This window comes from Ochotona princeps, chromosome 27 (genome assembly GCF_030435755.1).
Source record: "Ochotona princeps isolate mOchPri1 chromosome 27, mOchPri1.hap1, whole genome shotgun sequence".
Taxonomy (NCBI): domain Eukaryota; kingdom Metazoa; phylum Chordata; class Mammalia; order Lagomorpha; family Ochotonidae; genus Ochotona; species Ochotona princeps.
Window position 1 is genome coordinate 15,228,382 of NC_080858.1, and position 13,740 is coordinate 15,242,121.

General features: G+C 40.9%; 1 protein-coding gene across 1 annotated transcript in view; it reads right to left on the reverse strand.

Moving 5' to 3' along the window:
• DERA (deoxyribose-phosphate aldolase) overlaps positions 1–13,740 on the reverse strand; it is a 70,492-nt gene that overhangs the window by 34,473 nt on the left and 22,279 nt on the right. Inside the window, exons 2-5 of the mRNA XM_004592591.4 lie at positions 13,603–13,700; positions 12,343–12,490; positions 10,846–10,941; positions 7,437–7,571 (exon numbers count right to left, since the gene is read on the reverse strand). Coding sequence (XP_004592648.1) covers positions 7,437–7,571; positions 10,846–10,941; positions 12,343–12,490; positions 13,603–13,700 — 477 coding nt within the window. The remainder of the gene's footprint in view (positions 1–7,436; positions 7,572–10,845; positions 10,942–12,342; positions 12,491–13,602; positions 13,701–13,740) is intronic.

Consider the following 13,740-nt stretch of genomic DNA (forward strand, 5'->3'; position numbering starts at 1 on the left):
GGCCCAGCTTCCCATCCCACTTTCTGCTGCAGACTGGGAAAGCAGTCGAGGACCCACATGGGAAACCTGGAGAAGTCCCTGGCTCCTGGCTTTGGATCAGTGCAGCTCTGGCCGCTGCAGCCTCTTAAGGAGTGACTCATTGGATGGAAGATCTTCCTTTCTGTCTCTCCTCCTCTCTGTATAGCTGACTTTCCAATAAAACATAAATAAATCTTAAAAAAGAAAATGTATATTGTGAAACAATTATGTGTGAATTACTACCAGTTTTGAAATAATATAAACGTTTTACATCCTACTTTTGCATGAACTTTGTGAAACTCAGAATTCAGACAACTAATATAATGCTGGGACCACAATGGAGCTTTCAATTTCCTGCGTGCATGGGTGTGACTGACTCAGAGTACACGAACCCAACTGAACTGAGGAGGAACACTCATAATCAGGGGTAGGCTTTTTATGCTAAGTTCTTAATGCTAACACGAAAGAGTTATAATTCATGATTTCATTAAAGCACAAATAAAAGACTACAATGAGACTCCAACTTAGTCAAAACCATAAAATTTGCAAAATAGAGAACAAAACTTGCCTTCCCAATCCTAGAAACCTGAACTTAACTTAAAATTCCAAAGTTAAAACTGAATTCAAATGAAGGTAAATATCCTAGTGCATGATAAATTCACAGCTGTTAGTCATCAACAGATGGTTCCCACAGAAAGCATCAAACACTTCTAAAATCTTCGTAATAAACAGCGTGAGTGCTAGAGACATTCTGGCATGCCACACCATCCCCCTCACCCTGAAAATGTCACCTGATCTGTGAAGAGACTTAATTTATCTACACATTCAAAAGGACAACATGTGTAAGGATTATACTTTGTGTTACAAAGGGCAAGAGATTGTGCAACCAGAATAATTTATACTTTTTTTACTAAAAGAATGAATTCGAGTACGTCACATTGAATTTAAAAAGTGAAAAACTATTCTCTAAAAAAAAAGTGACCAGGAAAATTCCTGAGCCTCAAGTTCAAAGGGATGGGCTTTCGGCCCAACAGTTAACACTCCAGTTAACAAACCCCAATCCCTTCTCAAAGCGCCCAGGTCAATCCCTGCCTCCAGCTTCCGAACCAGCTTCCTGCTAGTAAAGGTCTTGGGATGCACAGGTGATGGCTCAAGTACTGGGTCTCTGCCACGCAAAAGGGACAGCTGGACCAAATTCCTGGTGCCCAGCTTTACCCAGCTCGGCACAGTCTCTGCCACCTGCACATGTGGGGTGTCACCCAGTGGGCGGGAACTCCCTCTTCTTTTTTCCCTCCATCTGAGTCTCACAATCACATTTTAGAAGTAAAATAAAATCTTGAGACTGTTAATCCAGCATTAACTTATGATTTGATTAATAATTTTCTTCCATAATAAAATACTAAAGTACTCCCATTAAAAGAAGGCTTTGGGGCCCAGTGCAATGGCTCAATGGCTAATCCTACATACGCCAGGATTCCATATGGGCACAAGTTCACATCCCTGTTGCTCCACTTCCCTTCTAGCTCCCTGCTTATAACCTGGGAAAATAGTAGAGGGTGGCCCAAAATCTTGGGACCCAAGCAGTGCACCTGCTGTAATGGCATCAGAACGGGATGACAACTGGCTTTGTTTTCCATATTGTTCCTTTACATCAGCAGGAAGCTGCATCAACAACATCTGATTTTTCTCTATTTAAAATGATCTTATTTCTCACCTAACAGGAAGGTAGATCCTTCGCCGTCAAGCACCTGATAATTTGTTAAGTTTTTTGGAAAACACTGCTTTGGACATGGAAAATGATGTTAGAATATATAATTAGGATTTTCAATAAAAAATCCAAGTGTTTACAGACTATGTTTCCTGTCTAAAAATCATAAGGTAGGTTTCCTTTTATGTTTCATGCCATTCAAAGGCAGTCAAAAAACAAATGTTGGGCACGGCACGAAGTCCTTGCCTTGAACACACCGAGATCCCATATGGGCGCTGGTTCTAATCCCAGCTGTCCTGCTTCTCATCCAGCTCCCTGCTTGTGGCCTGGGAAAGCAGTCAAGGATGGCCCAAAGCCTTGGGCCCCTGCATCCCATGTGAGAGACCCGGAAGAAGCTCCAGACTCCTGGCTTTAGATCAGCTCAACTCCAGCTGTTGCAACCACTTGGGGAGTGAATCATCAGAAGGAAGATCTTCCTCTCCTCTCTGTCTCTCCTCCTGTGTATATATGACTCCCCCCCCACCCAAAAAAAAATAAACCTGTTAAGGAACATATCCCAGTAATTATTTTTTGAGTACCAGAGACACTGAACAGAACAGCCTGAAAATAACTCTTAAGATAATTGTATGTACAGTAAAATACTTACTATAAAATTGCACAACAGCCATTTAAACTAAAAAAGTCACAAAAAGTTCAAGAACACTTTCATCCACCAAAGTTACTAATTAATCTTTAGGGCTAAAACAGAGATGGGCTGAAAAACAGGTAGTAAAGTAAGTTACAAGAAATAACACTTTTGTCAATATCATTTGAAGTTGTAAAGAATTGTAACATAAGAAGAAAAACCATAAAAACATTTCGTTGCCATAAGTATCTCTAAAATCTGTCTGCTACAAACAACCTTGAAAATCGAAAATCTGCCATTTACAGATTATATGATTCCTGCCCACAGAGTATTTATGAATTTAGAGATAGCCTTTCTGTTCTTTTTTAAAGACGTAGTTATTTCAAAGGTAGAGGGGAAAAAGCACTATCTTTCATTTATTGGTTCACTGCCCCAATGCCAGAGAGAGCCAGGCCTGGTCCAGGCTGAAGCCAGGAGCCAGGAACCCCACCCTGGTCTCCTATCTGGATATCACAGAGCCAACTTGGACCATCTTCTGCTGCCTTCTCAGGCACAGGGGCAAGAAGCCGGACTGGAAGCAGAACACGGGAGACCTAAATCAGCACTTGCATATGAAATACAGGCATCCTAAGGTGCAGGCTAACTCTCTTGCCACAATGCCAACCCCTGAAGATTGCTTTTATGAAATTATGATTCATATTTTTGCAAGGAAATACACTATCATCCTCCAAAAAAGGGAAGAATCAACAAAGGATAGCAGCAGTTGGCATGGAGGGCTTCATCTGCGCCAAAAAATGGGATGTGGATTTAACATACATCATTCACATTAATACCTACTGTTGTCGAATAACCAAGGTGTCACCATTCCCATGTTATGTAAAAGGAACAGAGACACATAGAAGAACTTGATCATGAGTATCTAGCTCGGGCTGGCACCATGGAGCAGTAGGCTGTCTCAGCAGTATCACCAACCCATGTGACTGCCAGTTCGAGTCCCAGTGCCTCCTCTTCTGATCCAGCTTCCTGCTAAAGGTCTGGGAAGGCAGCAGAGGAGACCAAAGTTCTTAAGCCCCTGAACACAAGTTCTTGGGGCCCTGTACCAATGTGCAAGACTTACAAGGAGATCCTGATTCCTAGTATTGGACTGGCCCTTTTCTGACTGTTGCAACCATTTGGGAAGTGAATCAGCAGAAGGGAGATCTCTCTCTCTCTTTCTCTCTCTCCTAACTCTGCCTATCAAATAAAAATAAAAACACCTTCAACAAGTGAAAAAAAACCAGAGTAAATAGCTACCAATGGTAGACCTAGAATTCCAACCAGTGTCTGCCCAGTGCCAAGGCTCTGCTGTCAGCTAGCCCTTCGCACTCAAGTGTGTTGGTTCTGGGTCTGACTCCGACAGATGCAGGGAGGGAAGGATGCTCCCTTTGGCCGTTATCTTCAACATAGAGCACAACCCTCCCAGGAAGAGGAGAGTAGGCCCTTTTCTGGTCCTCTTCTGGCAAAAATTCACCAGAGCAAATCTTAATCACCAAGCCTCTTGTATACAAACTAAATTCAGAGCCAGGTTACACAAATAGAAACACACAGAAATAGGGTGTTATTAAGTATTCAGTATGTAGACTCAACAATGTTTAAGTTATTCAGCACCTAAATTATGTGGGATCAAGAAACAGAAGTAGAAGTATGCTTAAACATGAAGAGAAGCCAAGCCAAAGCTAGGAGCTAAGAACACAATTTGGGTCTCCTTTGCAAGTAGGGGCATAGAATGATCTCAGTTCCTTGAACCATCCCCACTGCTTCCCAAGCAGCGCATCAACAGGAATCAGGAATTTTGAGTCAGCAGCCATAGTCAGGGATGAACCTAGGTATCGCAATGGGCTGTTTCACTGTTAAACAAACTGATTCTAAATAGTCATCAAGGAGAATCCTAAGAGAGAAATTAGTTTCCTTGCAGCCACTACTGTCAGTTCATAACATAGGTCATGGACTCTTACGCCCATTAGAAATGCTTGGGATACACTCTGGACGGTTACGCTTAAAAAAAGGGTCATTTTTTTCTTGTCCTTTGCCAAGTGTCCCACAAATCACAGTACCAAGAGAAGAGAGCCCTGGATTTGAAAACATAATAACAGCCTGGCAGACATTTCTATCACAAATTCCATACTTATATTTCAGTAAGCAGCTAATGTTAAAGCATGACGCTGGAAAAAAAATATGTAATCAAATTGAGAATCAAAATTAAGACAAAATAGCATACTGAAAAAAAGTCCAAAGTCAAGGCAGGTTTCTATTTAGAAACAAGTTTCTAGTATTAAATGTAGGTTTTCAATTTGTTTGAGGTCAAAAGGTTATTAACACCATAAAAACAGAGTTAATAGAAAAGCATGGTCTAGGACAAAGATGGGTTGTATCTGTACAATGCCTATTGTTATTGGGGAAATTATCAGTTCTTAAAAACAACCATTCCTTACATATTAAGGGATTGCCAATTACCTCAAAACTGATCACCTATTATATTTTATTTTCCAGTTAGCAGCGTTACAGACATGAGCATGCTATAACATAAACGACACTTCTGTATCTACAACTGCTCAGTGAAAAAACCCTGAAACACGGGTTCCATCAACGAAATCCTACAAATTTATTTTACATATTATGCTTTCTCCAGATTTTTTTAAATACAATGCTTGCTGGCTTCTTTCTCTAATGCTAACCTTGAATCTGCACTGAAATCTGATAATAATAAACTATCAGATAATAAAATCAGATAACAACATATGCAAAGATGGTCATTTATTTGCAACGTGCCTTAAGAATGACTGTAATTGGCTGAAGCAAAAAGTGAACGGAAATAAGAAATGCAAATTAGAGGTACACACAAGATATTTACGATCCGTCAAGAACCTCAGCCGGCAAGATGGACATTTGGTTCAGTAGTTAAGACACTTGCACTCCGTATCAGAGTGCTGGGGCTAAGCCGTGCCTCCTCCAATTACAATTCTGCTTCTTTCTAAAGCAGCAGCTATATGATGGCCCAGATTCTTGGGTCCTAGCTGTCACCCAAATGATGTCCTGAACTTCTGCCTTTAGCTAGGCCCAGCACTGGCTTTTCTGGTCATTTGGAGAATGAACCAGTAGATACAAGATACTTTTCTTTCTTTCTTTTAATATTTTTTAATTTTACTTGAAAGAATTATAGGGAAAGAAAGGGAGAGACAGAGAAAGAAAGATCCCCCATCTCCTAGTTCACCCTGCAAATGGATGCAAAGGCCAGAACTGAGCTGGTCCAAATGTGGGAGCCAGGAGCTTCATCCAGGTCTCCCATGTGGGTACATGGGTCCAAGGCCTTGGGCCGTCCCCGGTTGCCTTCTCAGGACATCAGCAGAGCTGTATCAGACACGGAGCAGCAGGGACTCAAACCAGTGCCCGTACGGGATGCCAGCACCACAAGCAGAGGATTAACCTGATACACCACCAAGTCAGGACGTTAGTTTCTTTTTACCTCAGCCTCTCTATCTTTGTTGCTCTGTTTTCAAATAAAGTTCAAATAAATGAACTCTTAAGCAAAACAAAAAGTAGGGAGAATTTCCATAGTTAAGATTAAAATATGCCTTTTGGGGGCTGGCACAGTAGCCTAGTAGTTAATGTCCTCCCCTTGCATGTGCTGGGATCCCATATGTGCTTTGGTTCTAATACTGGCAGCTCTGCTTTCCATCCAGCTCCCTGCTTATAGCCTAGGAGAGCAGTTGAGGACGGTCCAAAGCCTTGGGACCCTGCACCCAATGTGAAAGACCCAGAAGAGGCTCCAGGCTCCTAGCTTCGGGTTGGCTCAGCTCCAACCGTTGCAGCCACTTGGGGAATGAATCATCAGATGGAAGATCTTCCTCTCTGTCTTTCCTCCTATCTGTATATCTGACTTTCCAATAAAAATAAATACATCTTTAAAAAAAATATGCCTTTTACATTTACTATCATTCATAAAGCATGTATATGACATATACATATTTAAACACATTCTATACTGGAATTATTCTAGGTTTGACTTGGGATTTTATTAAAAAGTTATAGCTAAACTTGGTGTAATTATTTTGAAAGAATCTCACTATCAGTGACCTCATCTCTTGTACAAAATATGTGTAAGACAGATATAAAAATCTACTTGATTCTTTTGAGATAAATTTATTTTTTTGTTTTTCTGTTTGTTCATTTATTTAAAAGGCAAAATGACAAAGAAAGAGAGACTCGGAGAGTGGAATCTTCGCACGCCAATTCACTACCCAGATGTCCACACCAGCAAGCCCCGGGCTAGGCCAAAGCCACGAGCTCAGAATTCGAGCTAGGTCTCCCATGGAGGTGGCAAGGGCCCACGGACTACGGCCATCTTCTGTTGCTTTCCTGAGGGCGTTACCAGATAGCAGGAAAAGAGGCAGACTAGCCAGTCTGCAACATGGGTCAGGAGCCACATCCCAGGTCAGGCTGCCTGGGTTCGATGTCCATCTCTGGCTCCTGACTCAGCTGCCAGTCAGTGCAGGCTCTCGGAGGCAACAGATGATGGTTCAGCTGACTGGGTTCTTGTCACCCATGCAGGAGGCCTAGACTGAGTTTCTAACTTCCTACATTGTCTAGTAAGGCATTTAGGGAGTGAACAAACGGATGAGAATCTCTCTCTCACTCAATCTGTCTTTCTCCCCCTACGAATAATTTTAAAAAGAAATGGGAAGTGGGAGAATTTTCTGGAGTGATTTATGTACTGGGAAATGAAGCACTACGGAATAGGAGAAATTGCTCCTTTCTAAGAGAAAAGAATGTTAGTAAAATAAGTATTTTAAAAAGTTTATGAATCTACTGAATGGAAATAAACCACTCACCCAACCACACAAAAGGATCTACAAAGCTCATGTAGACAGTCAATGTGCACATTTACGAGGGTCCCAAGAATGGGTGATCCCAGCCATGCTTGCTCCTAACTCCAATCTCTGATCTAACGGCTTATTATCTCCAAAGCATGCTGCCTGCTAGCAGCTCCCCCCACCACTCAAGTCAAGGCAAGGACTGCAACTCGCTCAAGCAAGGACGTATACTTACCCTCCCACTGGCCGGTCAGCACCAGGTTCCTGTTAATAACCACATCAATTTCGGAAGCTCCATCTTCCACAGCCAATCTGATCTCTTCTAGTCGTGTTTTCAAATGGGTCTGTCCGGCTGGAAAGCCAGTGGCCACTAACAGACAGGTAGGCAGGCAGGCAGGCAGGAAGAAAAGTAAATGGAAGAAAAGAAATTTCAATCAGTCAGTAGTTCAATAAGAACTAAAGATCCCCGCCTAGCCCCCACCCTACACCCACCTCCCCCTCTACCCCATCTCCACCCCACTCCCACCCCTACCAGATGTGAAAAAAAAAAGTGTTTAATGACACTGAAGAAGAGCATGCATATCCCACAAACCCACATGTGAAGACACAGAATATTATCATATAATGTACTGGGATTAGGACAATACTAATAACAGAATACAAAGATACTCCTGAGCACACTTTAAGTAACCATCAATAATAACAATGCATTGTCAGTGGCAATTATAAAATCATAGCTACAGCCCTGTTAGGATGAACACTGGTTAATTTTGATCCTGCTCTTGGTCAAGCTGGTTATCGTGATTCATTCATCAGTCTGCATTCAGTCTGGATTTACTCAGTGGATTTACTCTTAGCTACAGCAACCAGACCCTAATATTTATTCCTCCCACTGTCTACCTTAAAACAGCCAGCCAGACGGACAAAGGAAAGAGAATGCAGATGGGAAAAGCACCTGTTTACTGTAGAATTGGGGCATATAGTAGATCTGGGCCAAGGAGGGAAGTGTGTAAATAGAATAAAAATAAAAATGTAATATTTATTTACATGCATGCCATTCATTCCACCTCTGTTTCTAAAGATAATCTCTGTGTTCTTTGATGCTCTGAAATTCCCTGGGTGTGCAACCTTAGAAAAAAGCACACTTCTCTCTTGCAGAAAGGAAAAAATGGATGGCACTGAAGCTGATGAAAAATTAAGTTCCCTAAAGGTATAGCTGCCTAATGCTTGGGGAATTCCCACAAATAAGCTACATATCAATTCTGTATGCCATGTTTCTTTTCATAGATCCCTAAGAATGAATTAATTATCTTTAGAGACTCAGTTAAATTTTTTTATTAATACAAAGAGAACAGATTTCATATACTTCACAGACACAATTTTAAGAGGGTAATCACAATCCCCCCACTCCCTCTCTCATACCCCTAATCCCTCCTCATTCTTTCCTTTTGCCTTTAAGTTTTTGCTATACTATAGTTTGTTTAGTTTATAATCACAGCCTTATTGCACCACGAATGTTCAACAAGTAAACAGGAGAAAGACCACAGTTGCACAGGACTATAAAGTCATCAAATCATAAGAATACAGGCCCCATTTTTTAAAGCACCAGGATACTCCAGACACCTTTTAAAACCAAATTCTAATATCCATGGATCTATCCATCTGTCCACATAGACACATCAACCGGAGAGAAGGGGTTTTTTTAGAGCTAGAAAATTTTACTAAAAAAGAGTAGCAAGTGGAGTTCACACAATTTTCCTATCATGGCCTACTGGAGTTACTGTGGGGATGCAGGGTAGATGCAATATCCACAAAGCCTGGAGTCGTGTGATCACATCAGTTCCAAGACGAACACTACTCACAAGCACCTGTTCACAACTCCCAGCAATTCAGAAGTCAAGTTTGCTAATTAAACATAGAACAAAATAATACTTATAGTTATTATCCTTAGTGGTCAGCCATAAATGCTTTCCAAACGTCAAGAACATGGCCAAATATTCCCTCCCAATGTTGTGTTGAAGTTCTAGCCAGTTCAGCAAAGACAGAAAAAGGAAATTAAAGAGACACAGAATACGAAGGAGGAAGAAACAACTTTTTCCCTACTGGCTAATAATATGGCTTATGAACCTATCAAAAACTACTGTCAGACCTAATGTGTTCAACAGTCATATGAATTTTACAATTAAAAAATTAATTGCATTCCTCTTCAATAGAACAATTACGTGAGAACTGACACCAAAAATTCAATACAACATATAATACCTCACAAATTAGCTCCTAATTAAAAATGAAAAAAAAAACACAAATGTCCAGGTTCTAAATGCTAAAAATGACAAATATCTAGTGAATTAAGTAAGGGGATACAAATAAGCAGAGACAAATATTATGCACAGGCGGCTGCAAGACTCAACACAGACACATGTCAGTTACCACCACAATGAGCTAAGGTAGTTTTAAAGCAATCAAATTCTCATGAGATGGTCATGTGTATAGATAAGTACCTAGTAAAATTTACACGGAGAGACACAGATATGAAACTGACATGGAAAGTGAAATCAGTTTTTTAAAGAACGCAGAGAACAATGTGGCAAAAGTAGATGCTTACCTCTGCCAATAAGGTAACGTAGATAACACAGATGTAGAACAACATAAGTAAGTCAAACGATCTTTTACTAAGGCCTAAAAGCAACTCAATAGAGGAAGGGCAGCCATTTCAGCAGTACTGGAGGAGCCAGCGTGGCAAGTTATGGCACTGTCTGGTATGCTGGCATCCTGTATAAGGTATAAGCACTGGCTCAACTTCCACGTGTTTCATGAAGTGAAGATTTTGAGGTTTTTCTCTGTCTTGTCCTAAGTCCTCCAGACTCTATCTGACATCAGTGACTCCTCAATACACTCTCTTGCTTTGGTGTGGGTCTCATCCTTTCCCACATGGACAGTGGTAAGTCTGGATGGGAAGCTGGTCCTCCAGGATTAGAACTGGTGCTCACACGGATCCCCGCACGATCAAAATGAGAACTTTAGCCACTAGGCTTCTGCATGAGGCTCCCATAATGCTGACTATCCCTCCTAAACAACAGTATTTCTTGAAGGATGGGAACATCATTCTGTATATCTACTATTTATAAACCAATGAATAATATTAACATTATGAACAAATACAACCTTAAATATATTAAACTATATAAGATCATATTATATACAAATCCCGATGGCTTCTGAGTAGAGGCACTAGAAACACTGAAAAGCAACAACAAACTTCACCACAGGGGCAGAACTGTGGTGCAGCACGGAGGAGGTCAGTCGGTGTGCCAGCAACTCATACGAGAGTGCCTGGATTGACTTACAACTGCATTCCTGATTCCAGTCCTGCTTCCCTGCACATGGGGAGGCAGTGGGTACTGGCCCAAGAGGTTGTGATCCCTGTCCCCTACTTTGGAGATCTGGATTGAGTTCCTAGCTCCCAGCTTTGCTCTGGTCAACCTCTGCCTGTGTGGGCATTTGAGAAGTGAATCAGTACAGGGCAGCATTCTCTCTCTCTCTCTCCCGCCTCTGTGTGTGTGTGTGTGTGTGTGTGTGTCTGCTTCTCAAATAAATAAACCAAATGATAAGAAATCCTTGTGTAAGAGCCACAGCAATGCTACCTGATGCCACAGGGATCTTGCAGCCTGCAGCCCGCAGTGCTCTCACAGCATCACTCACCCGGGCGGGGTACACACAGACAGCCGCAGCAGTAATGCCTGGGAAGAAAGGTGAGGATGTTTGGATGAAGTTCAACTCCATGATATGCTCTCAGTTATTATTTAGAACACTCCCCCTGCAACACGCAACAACCTAAATGGATTTTTACTGTTCACTCCCTTGCTTCTCAACTACATGGAGCATTTTCTCAAAGTTACAGCCCTAAAAACAATTTTGACACTTGAGGTTAATGCAATACCACTTTTAAAACTTCCTAAGTAATAAACTTGATAATTATGGCTCAATGCAAATACTTCATGTCCCAAAAGATAATAAAGTGCAGGTCTGCAACAGCATCCAACCAGAAAGGACAAAAGAAGGGAAAATTAAGTGATATTCATCCAACATTTTCACAAAGTAACATTTAATTCACTCTACTCTCTTTTGTAGGAAACAAATCCTGAACTAGTGGCTTCATTTTAAGTAATAAGCTCTTAAATTAAAAAAAATTAAGAAATCAGAAAATTAAATACCCATCATAAAGCAAAGCAATATCCTCCTACAAAGTGATTACTTGTAAGTGCTGTATGTTAGGTGTTATTTTTAAAGTCAGCTCTATAGATGCATAATCAACACGCCTCAAAAGCTGTCGGGCTGTTTAGGTCTCTAAGGAGTCTACAAATGATTCCACAAAGAATATGTGCATGGGACCCATTCCACATCTCTGCTTGTGTTGATAACAGACACTGAGGTGCCACAAACCATTCCTCTTGTGGAAGGGATCTGTCTTCAAAACCCAGCTCAGCAACTGAAAAGATAAATGGTCTTAGACATGGGGCTTAGCCTTCCAGCCCTTAGTTTCATCATCAAGAAAATAAGGGGATCAACTCCCAAAGGTTTCCTCCATCTCTAAAATGTTAAAAGTTCCAAACTTTGGACAACTTTAGAAAGTTCTTTCTTTCATGTACCCTCAGGAGCTGAGCATCAGTCTTTTTTTTCAAAAGACAGAACCCAATATGCAAGCATACAATATTTCCCATTTGCATTTTATTCTCCAAAGTATTTCATTTACTCACAGAAAATACTTTATGCATGAGATGTGATTATTAAGTAATGAGACCAGCTTTTGCACACGTGGCTAGGGAATCAGAATTTCCCAGACCGAAGAATTGAAAAGACCTACAAAGAAACGCTCTACCAATCCCTTTAATCCATGAATGGAAGAAACTGACCTAAAAACAAGACAGAGACTCTCTCCTTGTTGGTCAGAGAGGAATCTCAGTGATCTCTCTCCATGTACACCAGGTACAAGTTTCTATCGTGGATTTCATTGACTATCATCATGTTTCATGTTTCAGTCACTGAATCCTGTCTGCAACTCAGTTAGCATGAGGAATGGTAAACACGACACAGGTAAACACGACAGGTAAACACGACACAGATCAGACACAGCGCATTACCTTTATCATGCATACTTAAGGCTTTTAAGAGATCTGCACGGATTGGATATCTGGCTTTATAACACAGCCTTTCAACATTGGAAGATGTGTCATCGCCTGAAAGTGTGGTCAGATCGATAAGGGTGACAGCTTTCAGGAGCCAAGCAGCCTGATTGGAACCAAAGTAAAAACAAGATATGTTTAAAGAACAATACAAAACAAAAAAACATAATCTCTGAGCCTGTTAGTTAGTAGAAAACCATTGTCCTTTTGTGATCCTAATATCCTTTGTCGACACTGGCATAAGGCACTTTCTGTTACACAATATAAGCACTGCTCGAACAGTGTCTAAGGTGAACATTACCCAAAACTGAAGAGGGAAAGAGTTCAGCAAAATTTCCCCCTCAGATATTCTAAATGAAATCCCAACACACCACACCTCCTTACTGATGATTTCTCCAGATCCAAAGGAGCCCATCATGGCTATCCTGATGTGCGAGAACTCACAGACGAGAAGGTTCTATTTTATAGTTCTACTTCCTTCCCTGAGATGCGAGATGAGATATTATTTTTCGAAGTTCCTAAATTCTTTTTTATTTTCAATTTCTAGAACAATATTCCATTTTCACAACTCATTGTAATGAGTTTTCTTTTTTCAATCACAGGACCTCCAAGGATGAGCAAAACACGAAATGTCACTCTTAAAAGAACTCGGGCACAATGACACTTGTGAAATGAACTCTGAATTCCTTTTAGTCCTGCCTGGCACGTCTTTGATTGGTGGATGCTGATAAATAGGCTGGCCACAAGTCCCCAGAAAACATCACTTTTGCAATTTTGAAAAATGATTTATGAAAAGTAATGGTTAAGAGAAACATGCTGATCCAAGAAGGTCAATTCTCAGGACCTGACCACTGGACATACCAGGATTAGATGTTATGGTTTTAAGATTAAAATTAAAGACAACCAAAGAAGGCATGTCTAAGAAATGGCATAAATGTGTTGAGGAAATATGCCATTTAATCCACTCATGAATAAAGATGCCTCAAATTCATTTGCGGTTTTGCCAGTCAAGAGCGATAAGATTTTTAACTTGTTTGGATAAATGTGTTATCTTTCTCCAACCCATCATCCTCATATATGAATTATTAAAAGAAGTCATGGACAGCTGCAATCTTTTAAGTTTCAATGCATCCTGAGTGAAATTCAATATTGTGGCCTTGGGGAAAGAGTCCCTGAGTGGTGAAACACAGGGACAGAATGCTCATGAAGAACCCGTACCTGCCACTCCTTCTTCACCGTCCTGCGAGCCTGGATTTGTTCTGCACGCCTCAGGACCGCTGGCTGATTCACTTGGATTTTGGAAATCCAGCTGAGATCTGAAAGGGAGGAGGGAAATTGACAAATTTGTAAGCCTAG